Raw genomic sequence first — 22,013 nt, forward strand, 5'->3', positions numbered from 1 at the left:
AGCCTCACTTCACCTACACACCCATTAACCATAGAACAGCCACCTACTGCGTGCCACCCTCAGCTGTGCTGGGACACATGGGGGACCTCATGGTGCAAAGTCCTGAAGTCAAAGATCGAAGCAGACACTAAGGTCAAGGAGGGGCCAGCGGACTTCCCTGGTGGTGCACTGGTTAAGAATCTGCCTGCCAATGCAGGGGACACAGGTTCGAGCCCTGGTCCGGGAAGATCCCACATGCCGTGGAGCAACTAAGCCCATGTGCCCCAACTACTGAGCCTGTGCTCTAGAGCTCACAAGCCGCAGCTACTGAAACCAGTGTGCCTAGAACCCATGCTCTGCAACAAGAGAAGCCACCGCAATAAGAAGCCTGCACACCGCGATGAAGAGTAGCGCCCGCTCGCTGGAACTACAGAAAGCCCGCACGCAGCAACGAAGACACAATGCAGCAAAAAAAAAAAAAAAAAAAAAGGAGGGGCCAGGGTGCCAGTGGTTGGGCCTGGGGCCTGGTTTTGGGGAGGGTAGTTTGGGGCCCATGGTGCTCAGTGGCTTGCGCCCAGGGAGCTGAGCGGGTGAGGGCGATGGGGACTCTACCTTCATGATGACCTCGAGTTAGTTTGCGGGGCTCTAGCTGCAGAGTAGAGAAAGGCATGGATGGAGCAGAGGCAGAAGTGTCACTGAGCCAGATGCCGAGACGCCGAGGTTCACAGCAGAGAAAAGAGGCTGCCTACCCAAGGGCCGAGGACGGGTATTTACCGGATGAGGCTGAGGCACAGGAGGTGGGGAAAGGTGACTGGAAATAAGAAAATGGTGAAGCAGCCGTTCTGTGAGGGACACAGGTTCTGAGGGGCAGTGCCTGGCCTGATGGCATATAGGTGGAAACTAAGTCCCATGACTAGTTTACAATTAAATTCTGGTTCCCTTCCTGCCTGCCTGCACCTACATGGTCACGTTTGCCTCATCAATAAGGAGCAATGCAGGTCAGGTGCCTGAAGCCTCAGCTTCCCAATAAGCATCATGTTCACGTGCCATTCTGAGTCATCTTCCGGGGCAAGATGGCCTGTACAGGTTACAGAGACAGAGACGCCCAGGTCACAGACAATTAAGGTGATGAACCCCAGCCCCTCTATTCTTCCCCTTTAAAAACCACTAACTCAGGGCCTCCCTGGTGGCGCAGTGGTTGAGAGTCTGCCTGCCAATGCAGGGGATACGGGTTCGTGCCCCGGTCCGGGAGGATCCCATATGCCGTGGAGCGGCTGGGCCCGCGAGCCATGGCCGCTGAGCCTGCACATCCGGAGCCTGTGCTCCACAACGGGAGAGGCCACAACAGTGAGAGGCCCACATACCGCAAAAAAACAAAACAAAACAAAAAAAACCACTAACTCAGAGGCCACGTTGCAGTGGGTCTGAGGCCTGCCCCCCACTCCTTTGCTCGGCACCCTGCAAACAACATCCTTAGTTTGCTGCAAAGCCCGCTGTCAGAGGTTGACTTTCTGCCCGCAGGCCCATGAGCCCAGTGCTCGGTTTCAGTTGGAGGGTCGGTGGTCCTAACCACTCACCAGCTCAGCTAGAACTGGTCACAGCTGATACCAAGTTCCTGAAGCAACAACTCGGGCAAACGTCTTACCGTTTAGGCTCTGTGCCACTCAGAGGATATGCAAATTTTCATAAAAACAATTCAAGCGATGCTGCAACTAGAGAAAGCCCGCACACAGCAACAAAGACCCAACGCAGCCAAAAAAATTAATTAGTTAAAAAAAAAAAGCAGCTGTTGTTAAAAAATTGAAGTGAACTTGGTGGGGGAAGGCAGATCATAGGTGGAGTGGATCTAGCTGATGCTAATCCTCAGGGCCCTTGGTTTCAGAGCTGCAGCAATGGAAAGGGGGATGCTCTCAGCTGCAGGGATGGTGCTGGGGGATGGGGCACATCTAGGGGGGAAAACACCCGAGGAGAGGCTGCTGGCCCGGCTCCCGGAGGTCAGGCTGAAGATGGGGGTTCTCTCTGTGTTTCCCCTCACCTCACCGAAGCCTCCGGTGGTTTATGCCAACTGCCCACCCCCTCAACTCCCCCCACACCCTGACTTTCACCCTCTGGCCACCACCCCAACCACTGCCAAAGGGTCAAACCCGGTTGCCTCTCAGAGCTCCCGGCTCTGGCCTCCTGGCGGCACCTCCCAGCCCCGCAGCCCATGCTGGACTCACTGTCCTTCATGACCTGTTTCCCATGACACATCCAGTAACATCCAAGCGTCTGTGTCCTACAGAACGTCCTCCGGAAAGCTTAGGGTTTAGGTATCTGAAATCTCCTCCAACAAGACCCGAGCTTGGGGCAGCCAGTCAAGAGGGAGCTGCTGACTCAGCTGGCCCCACCACCCGGAAGTGGCCTCTGACCTCCCCTTCCGGGAGGCCAGGGGTTTCTGCTGCGCTCTCAGGTGGTCTCTGAGGGTCTGCACCCCCTCCCTCGCCACCAGGGGACCTCCTCCCCCCCAACCCCCACCTCCCTCCACCTCCCAGGCTGGACTAAGAGCCCCTTCTGTACTCACCCGCCCTGGTCCACAAATAAAAGCAAAGAGATACTTCTTGTTACTTGTGTGATGCTGGGCACTTCAAGATGCTGAATAAATACTTGTGACTGATTCTCTGATGTGTATGTTTGCTCCTTGTGCACAAGTATTGTACTTTTTCTCTCCAGCACTGAGCAAGCACATAGTAGCTGCCCAATAAATAAATAACCAATTTTACCTATTATATACACATCCAGCTTCTCACATCTCAGGAATCAAAATATGAACTATTGGATAAATTAATTTGTACATGAGCAGAAAAGGATTAGGATAAGAAAAGGGGCTCTTCAGTCTAACGTTGAACAAAAATCAACGAGGAAATGCGTGGTCACTGCATTGAAGGGACCTGTCCAAAATTCAGATCACAGACAGATGTATAAGAAAGGGCTAAAACTATAACTGTCAAGAGAAAACACAGGAGTAAATATTCATAACTGTGAAGTACTCAATGGTTTTTCAGATATGACACCACAAGCGCAAGTGACAAAAATTCAGAGAAATGAAAATATGTACAACAATATACATGTTCTCCCATCATATTACTTTTTTTAAAAACCCTTTTCTGCACATTGCTTTCCCTGTTCATAAATTGGAAATGTAATAACACTTGCCTTGACGAATGTATTTCAAGGATGAAATGAGATAATGCACAGGAACTCCAGGCTCTTATGTGACTGCAAAGGAGCGGAGGGTGCCACATCGCAGCCCTCAGCTGTGGCTGAAAAGATAGTCATCATTTCCCATGTGACACTTGTTTACTTAAATCAGCAGGTAATTCCAATTCTAAACATATTCCCCCTGAGAGTCAGTAGGTGAAAACGTTTTCTCCCTGTTAATTGAAGCTCATCTTACGGTGCTGACAATTGGTGTAGCAGCAGGAGCCTCCTCTCGGACTGCACACCCGGCCCTTACTGTCACGGGGACAGTCAGCCTGTCCTTGACTTTGTCCTGGAGGGTTAGGATGGCCCAGGAGAGCAAAAATAGGATGAGCTCAGAGAATACTGTGTAGCAATAAAAAACAAAGGCAGGCAGGTCATGGAAGCAACCTAAATGCCCATCGACAGATGAATGGATAAAGAAGATGTGGTACGGGGCTTCCCTGGTGGCGCAGTGGTTGAGTCTGCCTGCTAATGCAGGGAACACGGGTTCGAGCCCTGATCTGGGAGGATGCCACATGCCGCGGAGCAACTAGGCCCGTGAGCCACAACTACTGAGCCTGTGTGTCTGGAGCCTGTGCTCCGCAACAAGAGAGGCCGCAATAGTGAGAGGCCCGCGCACCGCGATGAAGAGTGGCCCCCGCTTGCCACAACTAGGGAAAGCCCTCGCACAGAAACAAAGACCTAACACAGCAAAAATAAATAATTTAATAAACTCCTACCTCCAACATCTTAAAAAAAAAAAAAGATGTGGTACATATATACAATGGAATATTACTCAGCCATAAAAAGGAACGAAATTGGGTCATTTGCTGAGACGTGGATGGATCTAGAGACTGTCATACAGAATGAAGTAAGTCAGAAAGAGAAAAACAAATATCGTGTATTAACGCATATATGTGGAACCTAGAAAAATGGTACAGATGAACTGGTTTGCAGGGCAGAAACTGAGACACAGATGTAGAGAACAAATGTATGGACACCAAGCGGGGAAAGTGGCGGGGGGGTGGGGGTGGGGGTGTGATGAATTGGGCGATTGGGACTGACATGTATACACTGATGTGTATAAAACTGATGAATAAGAAGAACCTGCTGTATAAAAAAATAAATAAATTTCAAAAAAATAAAAATAAAATGCTCAAAATAATAAAATAAAATAAAAAAGGCAGGAACTCATGAACTCCCTGGAATGTTCTCTAAGACCTGCTGTTAAAACATAAACCAGAGACTTCCCTGGTGGCGCAGTGGTTAAGAATCCGCCTGCCAATGCAGGGGACACAGGTTCAATCCCTGATCTGGGAAGATCCCACATGCCGCGGAACAACTAAGCCCGTGTGCCACAACTACTGAGCCTGGACTCTAGAGCCCACGAGCCACAACAACTGAGCCCGTGTGCCACAACTACTGAAGCCTGCGCGCCTAGAGCCCGGGGTCTGCAACAAGAGAAGCCACTGCAATGAGAAACCCGTGCACCACAACGAAGAGTAGCCCCTGCTCGCCGCAACTAGAGAAAGCTTGCGTGCAGCAACAAAGACCCAAAGCAGCCAAAAATAAATTAAAAAAAAACAAAAACATAAACCAAGTTGCAAAGCAATATGTCTGTCATGATCCCATTACAGAAACAGTTGAAGGCCACTGCAGACAAATGAGTCCTACCCATAAGTGTACGAGTGTGTATGTAAACACAGAGAAGGCTCAGGCAGTGGCCATGCCTCGCTCGTGACAGGGGGCAGGGTGGACTTGGATTTATCTGCATTGTTCGAATCATTTCTACTGAGGAGGATATACTTCTGTCCTTGACTCCATCACCGTTTGTCTGCTTCTCTGCATGTCTGGTATTTACTAGTGTAATTCAGACCTTGCAGATGATGTGTCATTGAGACTCTGGGTTCTGTTATCATTCTCTGAAGAGTGTTGAATTCTGTTCTTTAGGCAGTTTAATTATGGGAAGACCACCATGGACTTGTGGAGACTGGGCTTTAAGTTCTATTAGGGCAAATGTATTTTGATTTCTTCCTTAGTCTTAGTGCAAATCCCTTATTTCTAGAACACAGTCTTTATTTCTAAGCTGTGGCCCTTTTGGGGTTTAAATGGAAAACTGAGGCGTTTACCAAGCTTCTCTGTCAGTTTCCAAACTCGGTCTCCCCTGGAGTTAGGCCATTTCGCCCTCCAGCTCTGTCTTGCCCTGGGACCTTTGGAATCTTACCCCTACATGTGCATTTCAGGCCAGCCACGTACTTGAAGGGGGGTTTATGGCCCCAAACTTCCCAGCGCCCCTCAGTTTGCATCCTTCGCCCTCTCCAGCCGATAAGGCTCTGGCTTCCTGTTCGGGTCTGGCTGATCAGGAGCCCTCAGAAGAAAACAGCTGTCTTTCAAGAGCTGCCTTCCTCCAGTTTCCGCCTGCTTTTTGCTCTTCTCCAGTGCTTTCAGAGAGCTGTTTCATGTATTTTGTCCACATTTCATAAAGCACGAGGGTTCTGCGATTATTGGAAGTGGAAATTCTACCTTTTGATTTTTGAATCAAAATCTTACTTACCATCTAAAGTCGTATCATCCTGTAATCGTATCATCTATTCAAAAAGTGAACTATTAAAACACAACCAGTGGGACTTTCCTGGCAGTCTAGCGGTTAAGACTTCTCCTTCCAATGCGGGGGGTGAGGGTTCAATCCCTGGTTGGGGAGCTAAAAGCCCACATGCCTCGGGGCCAAAAAACATAAAACAGAGACAATATTGTAACAAATTCAACAGACTTTAAAAATGGTCCCCATCAAAAAATATTATAAAAAGCCAAAAAACCCACAAGCAGTGAACAAAACTAAATATTAAGACCTGTAAAGGTAGACGATTCTCTGTGGTTTAAGTCAGAGGATGCCATCCAATTAAGTCAGGTGTATCACCCAGGCCCCGCCCCGCCGCAGCCCCGCCCCTGGCGCCCAGGCCCCGCCCACTAACCAGCCCCGCCCAGGCCCCGCCCCGTAGCACGCAAAGACCCCCCCCTGCGGGCGCGCCCGTTTCCATGGCGACGCCGAGCTGAGCGTCGGTAGCCGGGCCACCGAGTGGGCGTGCGTCCGCGGCGGAGGCGGTTACATGAGCGCGGCGGGGGTGGCGGCCGGGCTGCGGCCCCCCAGCTCGGGGATCCTGGGCTCCCGGGGCGCGTTGCGCCCGCGCCTGCCCGCGGTCCCTCCGTACCCCGGGCAGCACGGCGCGCCGGTCGGACTCAGCGAGGCGCAGAAGCGGGCGCTGGACCTGGAGAAGACGCTGCAGTTCCTGCAGCAGCAGCACTCGGAGACGCTGGTCAAGCTCCACGAGGAAATCGAGCACCTGAAGCGGGAGAACAAGGGTGAGGCGGGCGGCGGGCCGGGGCTGCCGCGCCCAGACGGCGCACGAAGGCTGAGGGAGGACGCAGGGCCGCAAGTCCCACCCCGGCCACTCGGGGTTCGGCTCCCCGCCCCAGCACCAAAGCCAACTGCGGGGGGCGGGTCTGGCCGCGCCACTGCCGAAGGTAACCCGGCCCACCTCTCCTCTCCAGGCAGGGTCAGGCGGCCTCCTTTGAAAAACTTTTGTAGAAGTGAAACACACCCCCAAAGTACGCGTATATAGCTCAATGAATTTTCACAAACTAAGCACACCCAGATCCGGGGCCCCAGAACGATCCCTGACACCTGGGTCATCCTGACTCGCCTCTGTCCCCCTAGAGCCCAGGCCCCGCATGGCAGAGACTGCTCTGTAGACGTCACGGATGGAGGAATGGGCTCCGGGGGAGGCTCTCACACAGGGGTTCTGGCTCAGGGAGCAGCCAGAGGCATCACCGACCCGAGGGTGCCAAGGCAAAGGCTTGGTCCATGGAGCAGGGTCTCTCAGGGGCTAAGCAAGGAGGAGTGGGCAGGGGAAGCGAAGCTTCTTTTCTCAGAGTAGCCACGAGGAGAGCCCGTGCTTGTTTTCAGATCTCCACTACAAGCTAATCATGAATCAGAAGCCGCAGAAGAAAGGTAAGACAGGCCCACAGGTGCCTGATGGGAAGCTACTGCCCTCAAGAGCAAGCCCCCAGACTGCTTATGCCCACGCGAACTATCCCAGTGGGGAGGGGGCCTGGACAGACAGACCGCTCCCAGCCATGGTCTGGGTGACTTCATGCACCCAAGCACAGCAAGTGCCACTCTTGGGGACCCCAAAGCCTGATTTCTGTGTAGCAGGGGCAGTGGACAGAGCAGCTGGGGCAGGGGGCTGCCCAGGTTCCCCCCTCCCCAGCCCTGGCCTCACTATCCTGGTGCGCTTTCACTTGGACTGCTGCCCCAGGCTTCCCCGGCACAGCCCCAGCCCCAACCCTGGTCCCTTTGGCCTTGGGGCAGGAAGCTCTGGGCACACTCCTTCCAGGGTCCTCCCTATCATCTCCACAGCAATCATGGGGGCATGTCCTCAACTGTGGCCCACTCACCTTGCCTGTCCCCTAGCCCAGCCTGGGGACGACCAGGTCGAGTCTTGGGCTCCCCTCCCCTCTTACTTTTGGGAACAGGTCTGACATCGGGAGGTGGTCTGAGTGGTGAGTGGTGCCCGCCTGGAATGCCCCAGTCTGGGGTGTGCCCAGGGCTCTCTTCCTGGGAGATACGCAGAGGATGGGGTGGTGAGGGCCCTTCTCCAGTGGGGCGGCACAGCTCCAGCGAGCTGATGTGGGCACGTAGTGGCAGGGGTCCCCCGATGGGACCTCGAGAGAGGGCGTGCTCCCATTCAGGTCCCACTGCTTCTTCCGTCCCCAGCCCCACGGCCCTGGCTCCCTCTGGCACTGGCGGTGTCTGGGGCTGCCTCACCAGAGTGTGGGGGAGGGCTGGGACCTGCAGAGCCAGGAGGCGGGCACAGGTGGACCTGGCCGTGCAGAAGTGCTGGGACCTGCAGGGATGGGAGCCTCGCTGCTGCCACCTTCTGCTGACCCCAAGCAGCCCCCACAGGCAGCATCTCCAGTTCCAGCTTTCAGTCCAAGTCCATCTCGAATACAGTGGTGTCAGGTGAGCACACCACCACCTCTGTGCTCAGGGTCGGGTAAGAGCAGGTACAGACCTCGGGGCGCCCGGGTCTGAAACGGCAAGTGGGGTGCTGAGCCGAATGCTGAAAGCCCACGGTGGTCCTCTGTGGGGCAGACCTTGGGGGAGTGCCTCTGCCAGTCCCCATGGACTTAGGGGTTAAGGCGTAGCTGTGGGACCAAGGAGGGTCCCCAGGTGCCCTGTGAGCTGAAACCTCCAGGAGGGAGCTGAGGCCAGGGGACAGGTTAGTGGGTCGGCTGGAGGGAGGCCTGAGGACAGGCCACAAAAGCAGGACAGGCTTGGCTGCCGAGGCAAGATGGTCAGTGTGGGGCATGAGTCAGGCAGAGCGTGTGACAGAGGAGCCCCGAGTGGTCTTCACTGCTGCTGTGTCCCTCAGAGCAGACAGGACGCGGGTGGGCTGGCCCTCCTACAGAGCCTGGATTTGTGGCATTTTTGCTGAGGGGCCTCATCCTGGGAAAGCAGACCTGCACAGGCTGGGACCAGACCTTTCCTTCCGTTTCATTTTGCCCGAAATGGGGTTCAGAGTCAGCGAACAGCTGCTGGCTACCCCACCCCGGCCTTTACCGAGGCCCGTGAGGAGACTGCCCCACGGGGTGTGTGGGGCTCTCCCCACTTCGGCTGCTCGGGGAGCCACCTCCACCACTACGTCCGCTTCAGAACATTCAGGCACCCACAGGCTTCACCCTACTCCCGCATCTGTGCCTCCCAGCAGCCCTCGGAGGGAGGCCATTACCATCTCCCCTTTACAAAGAGGAAACTGATGCAGGGGCGGGGCCCCTTGGGTGCATACAGCCGACAGATGCCCAGTGTCTGGCCCTGTCTGGGTCTGACTCGCAGCCAACTCGCAAGGCAAGGCCAGGCCCCAGCCCACCTCCTCTAAGAAGCAAGACTCGAAAGCTGACGTTCCCCAGAAGTCGGACCTGGAGGAGGAGCCCTTGGTTGCTGCCCTGCTTCACAGCAGCAGGGTGGACAAAGCCCTCGGGGCACAGGGGCTGGCCAAGTAAGGCTCCGTGAGCCCCACGGGACAGGGTTGCCTTCAGCAGGTTCACACCCTGGAACCAGCCAATTGCTTTGTCCTTCCAAACAGGCAGGTCTTCAGAGGGAAGCAAGCTTGTGAAAGCCGGGCTTGCCCATCTGGTGGACCCTGCCTTCTCCCCTCCCCTGGGGGTCCTGCACAGTCCCTGCACTGACCTGAGCCCGCAAGAGGGGCAGCAGCAGCCCCTAAAGCATTCTCTCAAAGCACAGAAACAAAGTAACTTGGCCTCCACATTAGCTTGCTTTTTGCCAAGACAACCCTGAGTCAGGTTTGGGCTCTACCCTGGGAGCTGTGCTGGCCTCTGGAAGGCACAGGGCCAGCAGACCAGAGCAGGACCAGTCCTGGGTGACACCCGGGTTCCTGGGACTTCCTGGGAAGCAGCAGTGAGCCTGGACTTTGCATCCGAAGAGGGAACCCTGTTGTCTCCTGGGTAGTGCCAGCAGCAGGCCAGGCTCCTGCTTCTCTGCAGTCTTTAGGCTCCCCCCTCCACCAGCACCCTGGGTTTGTGGTCAGGACTGAGGGCAGCCAGGCAGCTCAAACCACATCTGACTCCTCAGTGTACCTTGAAGGGGGAGGAAGTGACGGGCCCGGGTCATGGCCCGGCCCCAGGGACCCACCCCCGCCACCTGGTGCCTGGAGCACCCTGGTAGGCAGAAGGGAGCCAGGCCCCCAGGAGGCCGTGGAGACGACCCTCTACTCAAGCTGGAGCAGGTGCTGCCCCGAGAGGGGGTGTGAGAGATCACCTCCGGCAGGCCGCCTCTGGTCTGCTCTAATGGCTGTTTCAGAGATAAAGTGGAGAGCTCTAATCCAGCAGCCACCTTGGTGGCCGGCAGCCTGCACAAGGGCAAGCAGGTGCCAGGGATGCCCCCTCGATAAGGCTGCCCCCGCACTTGTGCAAGCCCGCCACACTCCAGCAGTGCGAAGTGGTCATCCGCCAGCTGTGGAATGCCAACCTCCTGCAGGCCCAAGAGGTGAGGCTCGGCTGCAGGGCGCCCTGGGGCCCCGCAGCCCCAACCACCGCACCTCTTCTCCCTGCCTTCCAGCTGCAGCACCTCAAGTCCCTCCTAGAAGGGAGCCAGAGACCCAGGGCTGCCCCCGAGGAGGCCAGGCCCGGTTCTCCCAAGTAAGTGCCCCACGCAGCCCACTGGGTCACAACAGGGCCTGCTTGTCTGGGGCTCACAGCTGACTCGTCCCTCCCCAGGGACCAGGAGGCTCTGCACCCGGGGGCCACGCAGCTCCCCAAGGTCGCCACCAAGGGCGTCTCTAAGAAATGGTGAGTCTTACTGGCATGGGAGGTAGGCAGCCTCTGAGCCCAGGGGCCACAGGGCCGGGGAGGGCGTCCGCAGTGACCACCCCCACCCCCGCCCCCCAGCCTGATCCTGAGCCGGGCGCCCGTGGCGGAGTGCGCCATCCTGCCCGCACTGAAGCAGAGCCTCAAGAGCAACTTCGCCGAGCGGCAGAGACGGCTGCAGGCGGTGCAGAGCCGGCGGCTGCACTACTCGGTGCTCTGAGTGCCAGGCCCACGACCGCTCACCCTCTAGGTAGCACTTCCAAAGAATCCTAGTACATTTACGCCAGCCTAACTTCCAGACCAGCCAAACCCACGGCAGATAAAGTACGTGGTCTCAGGGCTGAGGAACTGTTTCTTTCTTTGCTTGGTATTTCTGCACTCACACACACGTGTGCAGTATGAAATAAGCATGAGCCTACCTGTCGAAGACTGGAAATAAAGCTCGTTTCTCCCTGTCTCCGAGTCTTGTTCCTCACTGGCCACCAGGCACTGCTGCCCTGAGCGCCCCTAGCTCTGCTCCCTGCCATGGGCGGGGCCTGCTGGGCAGTCACCCTGCTTGCTAGGGCCTTGCGGCTGCCCTGTAAGAAAACAAGCTCTGGGACAGCCTGCACACTCTTCCTGGAGTGCAGGGGGCTGCCTTCCCGGCATGTGGGCAAGACACTGTCCTGTGTCCACTGACGAACACAGCTAGTAAGCAGCCCCACCCAGCCTGCCTTCCTCCATGGATGGCTAGAGCCACAGCCACGGGAGAAGGTCCTCTCCTGTACACTGGGCCCCACCCTGCAATGGCCTCACACCACCCCCTCAATCACCAGAACAGCAGCTTCAGCGCAGACCCTTGCCTGGCAGGACAGTCCTCCTGGCCCAACCGGCCATGTCCTCAGTGCCGATCTCTGCCGCTTCTGCTTTGGGGAGTAGGGAACCTGGGGGTGAACCAGGACAGGCACGTCTGGGCATCGGTGGCCATCCCCAAGGTGGGGGACCTGGCTCAGCCCCGACAGTGCCCCTCACTGGACAGAGGGCCCCTGACTTGCAGAGAGGGGGGGACACAGTGACAAATTCATGACAAACACAGGAATAATAAATTTATTATAAGAACCACAGAAGACACGGTAATGCACATACAAAAGGGGGGAACCTCTCATCGCCAGAGGGCCGGCTGGCGCCCCGTCAGGAGCCCTCAACTGTCTGGAGGGTTCTTAAGACGCTGGGTCCCGAGGACAACATCCTAACCCGAGTGGGCCTAAGTGCCTAACCAGTGGGCACGGCGCCAGGAACAAGATCCACCCAGACACCCCTGCTCCCCGGGTGCCTCCACAGTGCTGAGCAGACTCCCAGGGCTAGAATGAGAAGGATCATGAGGTATGAGGCCCAGCCGGTGGCCAGGGACCCACAGCCACAAACAGACCTTCCCTCGAGCTGCAGTCAGCGCCCCCGGATCCTGGAGCTCCCCTGTGGCGTGCCCCACATGCCAACGGTGGCACGATCTCAACCCAAAACCGTGATCAGGGAATTCTGCATGTTTTAAGGGTTTCCTATGTCCTGCATGTTCCCCTATAGAAACGGTAGAAGAGCTTTCTGGCGCACACGCGAGAGGCTCACACAGGACCCTGAGTTCCCAAGGAAGGACACGGGCCCTGCAGAGGCTGCGGGGATAGTAGCCCGAGGAGCACAGGGCCGGGGGCGTGCCTGGCTCCTGGAGGAAGCAGCCAGCCGCCTGTCCCAGTCCTGTCCAAGTGTGGGAAATGTTTGGCGGGTCCCCAAGGCAGAGGATAAAAGCAGGAAAGCTAACCTAAGCCCAAGCTCTCTAAGGAAGCCAGCATCTAGAAATGTCCGACACGGGGCCCCGACGAGGCTGCCGGCTGCCCCACGGTCCCTGGAGGGCAGGCAGCCGGAGATGCAGTGGCGGTGGCGGCTAGGCGGCCGAGAGGCAGGCCTGGTGGATGCTCTGGGCCCAGGTGTTGAGCAGGGCCGTGACCGAGTGCTTGTCAGGGAGCTGCAGCAGCCGCGAGGTCATGCACCGGTGCACCGACTGCAGGAAGGGGTTGGCGTCTGCAGCAGAGCGGCGGGCCATGAGCGCTGTGTTCTCTGCCAGGACCCTGGCCCGCCCCACCCAGCCTAGGGACCGGGCGTGCCAGCTCCCATGTGCCAGTGGAGAGCTGGAACAAAATGGTCTGGAGCCTCAGGGATGGCCTGGGGGCCCTTGTCCTGGTCCTCTACATGCCAGCTCTGAGCCTCGGGGGGACTGTCTCCCATCACCAAGGCTCTCTCTGGGCCTGTCACTCAGATGGGTCCCCATGAGCCCAAGCTCCCATGTGTGCCCCCAGGTCAGCCTTGAAGAGGCCCACAGGAGCCACTGGGCCTGCTCACCCCTCATTCCCGGAACACGGCTGCCCCGGAGCTGCAGGGACACCATCGGGTCAGAGACACTTCTCTTTCCATGTGACTGAGGGGCAACCTGCTCCTGCCCATCAAGGAGGAAGGGGAAGAGGGGGGCCTCAGCAGGGCAGGGGCACGTGGAGGAAAGCCTGGTGGCCCGTCCTCTCAGTCACCCACCGTACTGCCAATGCCGGTCGATCCACAGCGGGCTCTGGGCAGGGTAGTCGGCAGGAACGCTGAGCTCCAGCGGTGGCACGCTGGGGAGGTCCTTGTCATCTGCAACACACAAGGCCGCACCTGTGATCCAGCTTGCCCCTCCTCATAGCCCTGCTCCCCAACAGCACCCTCCAGCCCCCAGAGGTTCTGGTGAGGCTGCTGCAGAGCCGAGGCCCCTGACTCCCGGGCTTCCCCGTCTCCCCAGGGCCTCAGGTGAGCAGAGTCGCAGCTGGACAGGAGGGAGGGGGCTTCCCTGCACGTGGGGGAGAGGTCAAAGTGTGCAGGCTCAGGGCCCAGCCCCCAGTGCGAGTCCTGGGCCAGGAGCGTGCAGGGACCAAGGACAGCGGGCAGGCTCCGGAGAGGGCCCGGGGCTGGGGGATGAGCAGGTGGTCCTGGGCAGTGGCAGAGCCTGGGGCTGCCAGTCAGGGTTCGTTCTTGATCCACCCCACCCCCGGCACTCACCCAGCTTGCATATCAGGTGGACGGTGCCGTTGTTACTGCAGTGAGAAGGGTCCAAGTTCACCAGGAACTTGGGGTCTAGCCGGGCCACCTCCCCCTGGAGCACATTGGGGATGCTCTGCCGTTCGTCCTCTTCAAACCTACGCTTCCGGGTGCACACCACCGGGGCCCTGGGGGAGGTAGCCGTGTTGACCACCCTGGCCAGGCCATAGCCCAGGACCCACTGCCCACCAAGCCCTGGGTGGTACGCACGTGATGGGGGGGCCGTGTATGGCCGTCATGGCAGGCACGAACGTGCGGTACAGGGAATGGTTGAAGACAGGTGAGCGGATATTGGCCAGGACGGCATCCAGGAGTGGCTGGCACAGGTACTGCTGCTTGGTTGGCGGCACCGGGGGTGGTGGGGGCGTGGGCTGGGACAGGACAGCAGGGTCAGCAGCCCACTCTTGGGGAGGCTTTCCAGACCCCAGGTCCTCATCCTCACTCACAGCCAGACCTCCTGGCTCCCCCACCACCTCCACCCCTGCAGACAAGGACAGGTGATCCTGGACACACCCTGCTCCCCCTGGGCCTGGCCTTGGGCCTGAGAACCCTCACACCTGTGGGGGAAGGAAGCATCCATGGGCCCACACCCAGAGGCTGATTTCCCCCACGATCTCAGCCCACCCACACTGCAGACCTGACCTGGAAGAGGACTCCTGGGCAGGGTCCCCAGACTGAGCGGCACGGTCCCCTGCCCACCTCTGACTGCAGGCTCCTTCTAGCTCATGGTTCCGAGTCACTGTGGGGTGAGCCCTGACCTCCCCGGAGATGCCTGCGACCCTACCAACACCACCAGGCCACAGCACCCTACGCACCACTGCCATGTCATTCTTGAGTTTCTCCAGGGCGATCTCACACTTCTGCAGCGTTTTCAGAGGGCACCTATAGGGGAAAAGATGTGGCTGACCCTCCACGTGGGAGGACAGGGGAGCCGGCAGCTCTCACGTTCTCATCCCAACCACTGACCATCTGGCCTCCTCTGGATGGAGCGAGACCTGAGGCCTGGGCCACCAGAACCCTCCCTAGGGACCCCAGCCAGCCCACCCGCTGTTCCCAGACCCAGAGTCTAAGGCAAGATGGCCCCGCACCCAGGAGCTGCTGGTCCTGGCTGGCAGAACAAGGCACGCATGTGATGGATCAAGGGGAAGGACAGAGGCCAGGCCCCTGCCCCCCATCCCGATGACCCCAGTGAGGGCCTGGAGGGCCATCCACCGCCAACAGGCCCACTCCTCAGTGCCCAGCATTCTGCCCAGATGAGCAGAACAGGGAGGATGTTCCAGAAGGGGAGGCTGGCCTGAGCCAAGGCCTGGGGAGACGGCAGGAATCCCAAGGCCAGTCCACGCACAGGAGGTGGCGCTGGCTGAGCTCTGGTGCTCAGCAGCCCCACGGCCGGTGGGCAAGGGAAAGGACGTGAGTGCATGTCCCCTGCCTTCCAAGTGCTTCTCGGACGCCATCCCAGTTCCCTCCCACAGTCAGTGTGTGTGAGCTCAGCTGCCCCTTTTGCAGACGGGGTAACTAAGAACCAGTCACTTGCCCAAGGCCACCAGCAAATCAGGGGCAGGGCTGCAGGTCAGACTGAAGCCCATCAAGGCCAGAAGCCCAGTGAGGCAGGGCTGTGAGGGCCACAGGGTAGGCCAGCCAAGCAGCTGGGGACCCTCTGTGAGGTGTGGGCGCAGCACCATCCTTCCACCATGGGCCTGGGGCAAAGCTCACCGCTTGGAGGGGTCTGTCAGGATGTCCAGAAGGCTCTTCATCTTACTCAGGTCCTTTTTTCTGTCTGGGGCAGAAGGAGGCACTCAGACAAGGGCCTGGGCGTCTGCAGGCCCTGCCCCCGGCCCGCCCGCCCGGCCCCCACCTTCGTTCTTGTCGATCTTGTTGATCATACGGCGCAGGGGCTCGATGTACTTGGACAGCTGCTTCAGCTTGTCCAGGTACTGCTGCTCCTCGGCCTGGCTCGAGCCCGCGGGGCTCATGACGGAGCTGGGGTTCACTGCGGGACACGGCCCAGTGAGCACGGCCCCAGCCCACGAAGGGTCGTCAGCCCCTCATCTCGCAGGGCCCCGGACTGTGCCCGCCTTGGGTCCGACTTACCAGGCGTGTTCAAAGGTCCTGGGGAGGGGACGCTGAAGTTCTGCGGGGTGCGTGCCGTCACTGGACTCTGGGAGGGCTGCGGCGAAGGGCTGGGCAGGAAGCTGCTGGGGGACGGGGCAGGGCCGGAGCTGTGCAGAGCGAAAGGGAGCGCCGGCCATGAGCCTGGGCCTGCAAGCCAAGTGGGGAGGGGCACGGGCCAGGCCTACCTGACGTTGGAGTTGGGCTGTGAGCTGGGTGGGCCGGGCTGCGGGGACGGCTGGGGGGGAGGGGGCATCGACTGCGGGGTCTGCACCTGCTGGCCTGGCGACGGTGACGACAGCATGGTGAGGCCACTCTGGCTGACCTGGAGGGGGAGGGGCTCAGCCTGCTCACCCGCCCCACGCCCCGCCACCACCACCACTCCCCACTCACGAGCCCCTTCTCTCTCACAACCTCGCCACACACCCTGGTCTTCCTCTGATGCCCCACCTCTCAAATACAAACACGGGCACACGCCCCCACCCATGGGTGCCCACGCAAGCACATAGTGACCAAGACGCTGGCAGAAAGGCCAGGCTGGGTGGCCCTCTGCTCCTGGCGGGGGCTTCTGGGCTGCGATGGGACACCCCCAGGTCCCTGCCTCCTGAGTGTGGGAGCCTGTGGGCATGGGAGGCCAGTGAGGGCTGGGCTCTGTGACAGGCAGGACTGTCCCGCAAACTTCCACAAGACCCCTCAGGCCACAGGCAGCCCCAGCTCTGACAGCACCAAGGTCAAGCCCAGCTGCAGGGCAGTGGGGATGCCACCATTTTGTTCTGTGTCCTACCTGTGCCTGCCTGACAGGAGCAAAGCCTCCCCTGTCACCCCTGCCAGCACACCTGGCCTGGGGTTCTGTGGTCTGGCAGTCGAGCAGCCCCTGTGGGACCAGCAGACCCCACTGGGAGAGGGGAGAGGGGAGCGGCTTGGCATCGTGCTCCCTTCTCTGCACGGCAGGCTCTCCCTGCAGTCCTCATCAGGGCGGACAGAGCAGGGTCCCCACCCCGCTGTCATCACTAGGACAACGCCATATTCGTCCGAGAACGCAGAGGGAGGAAATCACACACCCAGGACTAAGATCAATGGTGTGTGGAAATAACTACTTTCCACCCGAGAGGCACAAGATGCCAGTTCTGGCAGCGCGGACGGCTCGGGGAGACAGCTGCCCGCCAGCCCTGTGCCCAGCGGCCCCGGAATGAGCCCTGCAGAGCAGCCTTGCCCAGGGCCTGCGGACAGTGCACAAAGGCCTGGCCGCTCGTCACACGGGGACCACCCCAAAGGCCCTGCCAGCTTCACTCAGAGCTTCCCCCACACCCCAGCGACCTCCTGTGCACTGAGCATCACCCCCGGAGCCTGCTTCCTGGAGCCCAGCTCACACCCCAACCTCCATTTCCGGCCTGCCCAATTCTGCAGACTGACTCTAGCCTGCCCCCCTCACTCTGCACACCGAGGCTGGACATGGCACTGGAGCAGGGCCTGCATGTGTTCACAATGTGAAGATGAAACTAAATGAAAACCACCCAGCCAGGTTCTGAAAGGAGGCAGGGTGATCCATGGGAAACAAAACATCTACCCCAGGAGGATGAGCTGATCTGTGAGGCTAGGGCGGTGCTGACGTCCATGCAGTCCGCCGGGGCAGGGCTCCAAGGCAGGAGAAAGGTCTGCAGGGAGACCCCTGGCATTACAGGCGTGTCCCACACTCACCAACGGGTCTCATGCAGCAGGCACTGCAAGCCAGGGGTGACCCAGACAGTAGCAGATGCCAACATGACCCCGGCAATGGCTGTGGATGCGAGGCAGCCCTCAGGCAGAGCTGGGAGTGGACAGTCCTGCAGCCACACCAACAAAAGAACTTCCAGGGTGTGGGCCAGGAAGCCGTTCTCCTGTTGTCTGTCGAAACTCGAGTGCTGCCTGAAGAGCCCACAACCCACCCCACCAGATGCTAAGTGGGATGTCAGTGCGTGGAGGACACGCTGTGCTGGGCTCCCCTGCCCGCACCCGGGGTGTGGCTGATAGCACCCAAAGGACACGGCTGGCCGGTGCCACCCTGTACTTGGGGGTGCCCAGCTGTGAGCCCCGTGGCAGCTCAACAGTGCTCCTTCCAGAGCAAGAGAGGCCCAGAAGCAATCAGGTGGTGTGAAAGAGGCGCTATTTCTTCCCGGAAGAAACAAAGTCATCAGGAATGAAAAGCTTGACTCTGATCTCTGCGGACTGGTTTTCTGGTCACAGAGCTCCCGAGGTGGAAAGCTGGTTTTCTCTTGACCACAGATCCTAACGAGACACACCGGACGTCTACAGTATTGGATGAGCCAGGCCACGACTCCTCCTGCCAACACACACCCGCCCAGGGAGGCCCTGAGTGCCCCCGCTGGATGCGGCCATGCTGGAGGGCCCAGTGGGAGGGGAGGGGGCGCAGGGTGTGCTCAGCCCATTCCACACACTGTTCCACACGCACATATCAGGGAAGGGGGTCTGTAACGTGAGAATGACAGCTAAGCTTCCGAATGCTGGAAGAATAGAAAGCAGGAAGACCAAAGCACAGGGGCTGCTGGGAAATGGAGACGCATCCTGTCCTGGTTTTCACCTGCCATCATGGGGTGTGGTTCTCCCGCTGAGTCCTAGTCCAGCGCCCTGCTGGACAGGGATGTGACGGGGACATCTCTCTCATCTACACGAGTTAATGTCAGAGCCAGGCATACAGAACAGGGTTCACTGATTTTCCTGAACCACCCAAATCCCAAACTCCAGCCCGGGCTGTGAACCCCGCCACCCATCAGGCTCCAGCACCACCAAGAGCACAATGAGGCCCCCCTCCTCTGCTCTGAGAGGGCAGACTTGAGAGACCAGGCCTGGGGGCCGCCACTTGGGCCCCCATCCCAGCACCTCTTTCACACACTGCGACACTGGACCCCGCGTTCTGAGGTCAAATGCGTGGGCCCCGCACGGCAGTTCTAGTCTGTGTGTGGACCCCCTGGTAGGTGACCAGCTGGTACGATCGAGAGCCTCAAAGTGCCCCCCGTGAGTCACTCTGGGAAATGTTAGCAAACAGTCCAGGACCTGCCATGCACCATGGCTAACAGCAAAAAACCAGAAGTAACCTCAGGATCCGAGAACAAGACAATAATTAAGGACAGCAGGATACGTTCAAAAGAGGAACAGCACACAGCCACGGGACTCTAATTACAGGACAACCTTTTACTTCTATTGTAACGTGAAAAAGAAAGAAGCCACACACAAAATCCTAGAGAACCGGAAAGAAAAGAAGCCAAGCAGGCTCTCCCGCTTGAAATGCTTCCCTTGCTTATACTCCCCTCAACCTTTCCCACCTTCTACAGCCACCACCTGTTTTCTAGTTTTGGGGTCAGAATACCTGTAGCCTTGTCTTGTCCACTGTTGCCACCGAGGTTGCAAAAAAAGGCTGTGAATCCAGAGCTTCTCCCTCAGGGGTCTCCTCGCACCCTGGGAACCCCACTGCTGCTAGAACCACATAGTAAGGCTGCCAACTGGCCCCCAGGGACCTGCACGAGCACCCCACACATACCTGTGCCAGACCTGGGAACCCACAGTGCGGCCCCGCAGGCAGGGTGAGGCCTCGCTTCCACTCTGCCCAAGGCTGGCCTCTCACTCAGGAGGGGGTGGACACCCCTCCCATAAACCCTGAAGGTGCATCCTCAGAAAACCAAACCCGCTCGCAGGTATGAGTGGTGGCGCCTCCCCCCCACCCAGCTACCCGAGTCCCCACCTGGGGAGAAGAGCCCATGCCTGCCTCAGCCCTGCCGGCTGTCAGCCCTCTGTGCTCCATGAGGGGACAGAAGGTTACCCTCGAGGTGATCAAGCCCACGGCCAAGCCCCACGTGGGCTGGACTGGGACCTCCAGCAGAAGTAAAGGCATGTGACTACCAGGAAGGGAAGCACAGCCCAGGGGTCGGCATGGGGTATGGAGCGCATCCCCCGCGGCCACTGCAGGAGAGCGATGGGCGCCCAGGAAGCTGCAGGGAGTCCACCTACCCAAGCAAGAAGCCTACGAACCAGCAGGTGGGGCCTGGACCATTGGAAGACGGCAACTCTTCGGCTGCTCGCTTCCCAAACACCAAGAACTGGGGTGAAAAGGGAAGTTCTGCTTCAGGACAGAAGCTGCCAGGTCAGAGGGCCAAGCCTCCCACTCTCCTACCAGACCTGAGAGGCAGCAAGGGCAGCGGCTTCCGCCGGCTGGGTGGTCACTCCATGACACTGCCGCCATCCCAACCCTGACCACAGTCCGCACAGGACACCGAGAGCAGAGAGCCCCAGGAGGCCTGGGGACGAGGCTGGGACACACAGGGTGGTGGCAGAGGAGGATGCCACCATTGTCATACAAGGCCTCCAGCCCTGCCCCAGCTACAAACATGATGTCCGTGGTGTGTTGCACATAAGACCACACGTGGGCAAGCTGGTGATGTGGTGCAGTGACCACAGAGCTACCTCCAAACGCCACAGGTCCCCCCAATGGCGTGTTTCCCATGGACTCCAGCCATGTGGCAGGGACCAGGAAGGACCATTTCTGAGCCTCCCGCCAATGCTAAGGGAACACACAGCATCCCAGCAGTGCTTACCACACGGCCCGGTGCCCCAGACAGGGAGCTCAACAGACTTGGGGAGTGAGCAGGGCAGGAGCCGGCAGGGACGCTCGGCATGGCAGCCCAGCGCCGCACAGCATCGGGGTGGCCGGGTCGCCCCTGGGGTCTCACCACATCAAGCAGCACACTGGCTCTGTCTAAAGCCAACGCTCTTCTGAGCCAGACTATCAGTGTTGCCACTGCTGGGTGGAGACAGGAGGAACCAAGGCCGGGGACTGGACATAGGTGAGGGGGGCGTCTATGGAGAAGTCATGAGGCCCAGCCTCCTACCCCAGACACCACGGAGGTTGTGGCCTCTACTAGGCAAGGCTGGGAGGTCTCCTCCATCCCATCGACATCCGATTTGCAGAGGGTGGGCGTGGTGGACCTGGGCCACATGTGTCACACAGGGGTGAGCCCTGCAAGTCAGCAGGGCAAGGGGCCACGGCACAAGTCTGTGCTGACCACCAGAGCCAGATGCCACCGTCCTCGTGCTCTTCCCAGTTTCTAGAGAGCTACTATCCCCCCAGCCCCATGCTCAGAGCTGAGGCAAGAAGAGATCGTGATGCTCTCACCAATGCCCTCTTGGAGGAGAAGGGAAGAGGGAAAATGTGGGGCACCACGGGAGGTGGGAACAGCCTGTGCCCTGTGAAGCCGGGGGCCCAGACACGGCCGAGTGGGGCTTCCACCCAAGGTCCCCAGAGACGGGCCCTGATCCAACCAGGACCCTCACCATAGCGCGGGGGACATGCACTGGCTGGCGCCTCCAGAGCCTCGGCTCTGGGCCCTCACCTGGACTCCGGGACCCACTATCTGGGAGGCCTGAGCCGTCGGCACTGCTGTCTGCGGTGGCACCTGGGGCTGCACCTGCGGCACCTGGGGCTGCACCTGCGGCTGCTGCACCACCATCGGAGCCCGGACCTGAGGAGGAAGGGAGCAGCAATCTGGAGCCACCAGGGCAGAGGGCAGAGCACCTCCACGTTCGTCTGTGGGAGCCGGAGTCTCTAAGCTCTCCTCGAGAAGGGGGATGGGCTTGCCACCACTCCCCTGGCTGATGTCCCGCTACTGGCTGTCCCTTATCCCATGGCTCATCAAAAGTGTCCACGCCAGCCAGGCTCTGAGTCAGCACAGCTGAGCCCTCTCTCTCCTGGCGAGACGCCTGCCCTGATGGGACACCACCACACAGCCGTCACCACCAGCTACCGCGGCAAGCAGAGCATGCTGATGGTCTACGAGAACCCCACTCTGAGCCCTGACTCCTCAAAGGAAACCAGGTGACAGGTGTGACCCTCCTCAAGACCCTCCCCAGACCTCCAGCCTGCACCTGTGGGGCTTACTATTCGGCCACTGCTCGATTCAGGTGTGGCCCGTATCCCCACTTCACCCAATGAACAGTAAATAGAAGGCCACAAAAACCAAGGAAGTGAGTTGAAAAAACATTTAAATGGCCCCTTGACACTGCTACCCCTGACTCCATACAGTATTTTGTCTTTCATGTAAACGTCACTGACTGGTTCTGCTTTTACACAGATGCATAAGACTGAAAATAACAGTATTTTACATCAATACCCCCCTCAAAAATACGGTCATGATCTCTGCTCAGAACAGAACTGAGTGGTCAGAAGATCACCATGGACA

At 58.9% G+C, this 22,013-nt stretch overlaps 2 protein-coding genes across 4 annotated transcripts in view; one reads left to right on the forward strand and one right to left on the reverse strand.

Annotated features, from left to right (window-relative positions):
* The first annotated feature begins 6,262 nt into the window (after positions 1–6,262).
* Positions 6,263–10,801, forward strand: CCDC74B (coiled-coil domain containing 74B). The gene is given in 9 exon segments (XM_060119175.1): positions 6,263–6,558; positions 7,163–7,207; positions 8,162–8,218; positions 9,104–9,254; positions 10,076–10,137; positions 10,140–10,261; positions 10,334–10,403; positions 10,473–10,563; positions 10,663–10,801. Coding segments are annotated over 9 exon segments (990 nt in total). The 5' UTR covers positions 6,263–6,305.
* Positions 10,802–11,644: 843 nt separating this feature from the next.
* The window catches only part of MED15 (mediator complex subunit 15), a 61,928-nt gene continuing 51,559 nt past the window's right edge, over positions 11,645–22,013 (reverse strand). For all 3 annotated transcript variants that reach the window (XM_060118077.1, XM_060118075.1, XM_060118076.1), the window contains 10 exons: positions 21,168–21,296; positions 15,975–16,111; positions 15,769–15,896; positions 15,533–15,667; positions 15,391–15,454; positions 14,493–14,559; positions 13,888–14,048; positions 13,639–13,805; positions 13,138–13,236; positions 11,645–12,633 (listed from right to left, as the gene is read on the reverse strand). In XM_060118077.1, coding sequence (XP_059974060.1) covers positions 12,497–12,633; positions 13,138–13,236; positions 13,639–13,805; positions 13,888–14,048; positions 14,493–14,559; positions 15,391–15,454; positions 15,533–15,667; positions 15,769–15,896; positions 15,975–16,111; positions 21,168–21,296 — 1,224 coding nt within the window. In that variant the 3' untranslated portion in view covers positions 11,645–12,496. The remainder of the gene's footprint in view (positions 12,634–13,137; positions 13,237–13,638; positions 13,806–13,887; positions 14,049–14,492; positions 14,560–15,390; positions 15,455–15,532; positions 15,668–15,768; positions 15,897–15,974; positions 16,112–21,167; positions 21,297–22,013) is intronic.

This window comes from Mesoplodon densirostris, chromosome 15 (assembly GCF_025265405.1).
Source record: "Mesoplodon densirostris isolate mMesDen1 chromosome 15, mMesDen1 primary haplotype, whole genome shotgun sequence".
Lineage (NCBI taxonomy): Eukaryota > Metazoa > Chordata > Mammalia > Artiodactyla > Ziphiidae > Mesoplodon > Mesoplodon densirostris.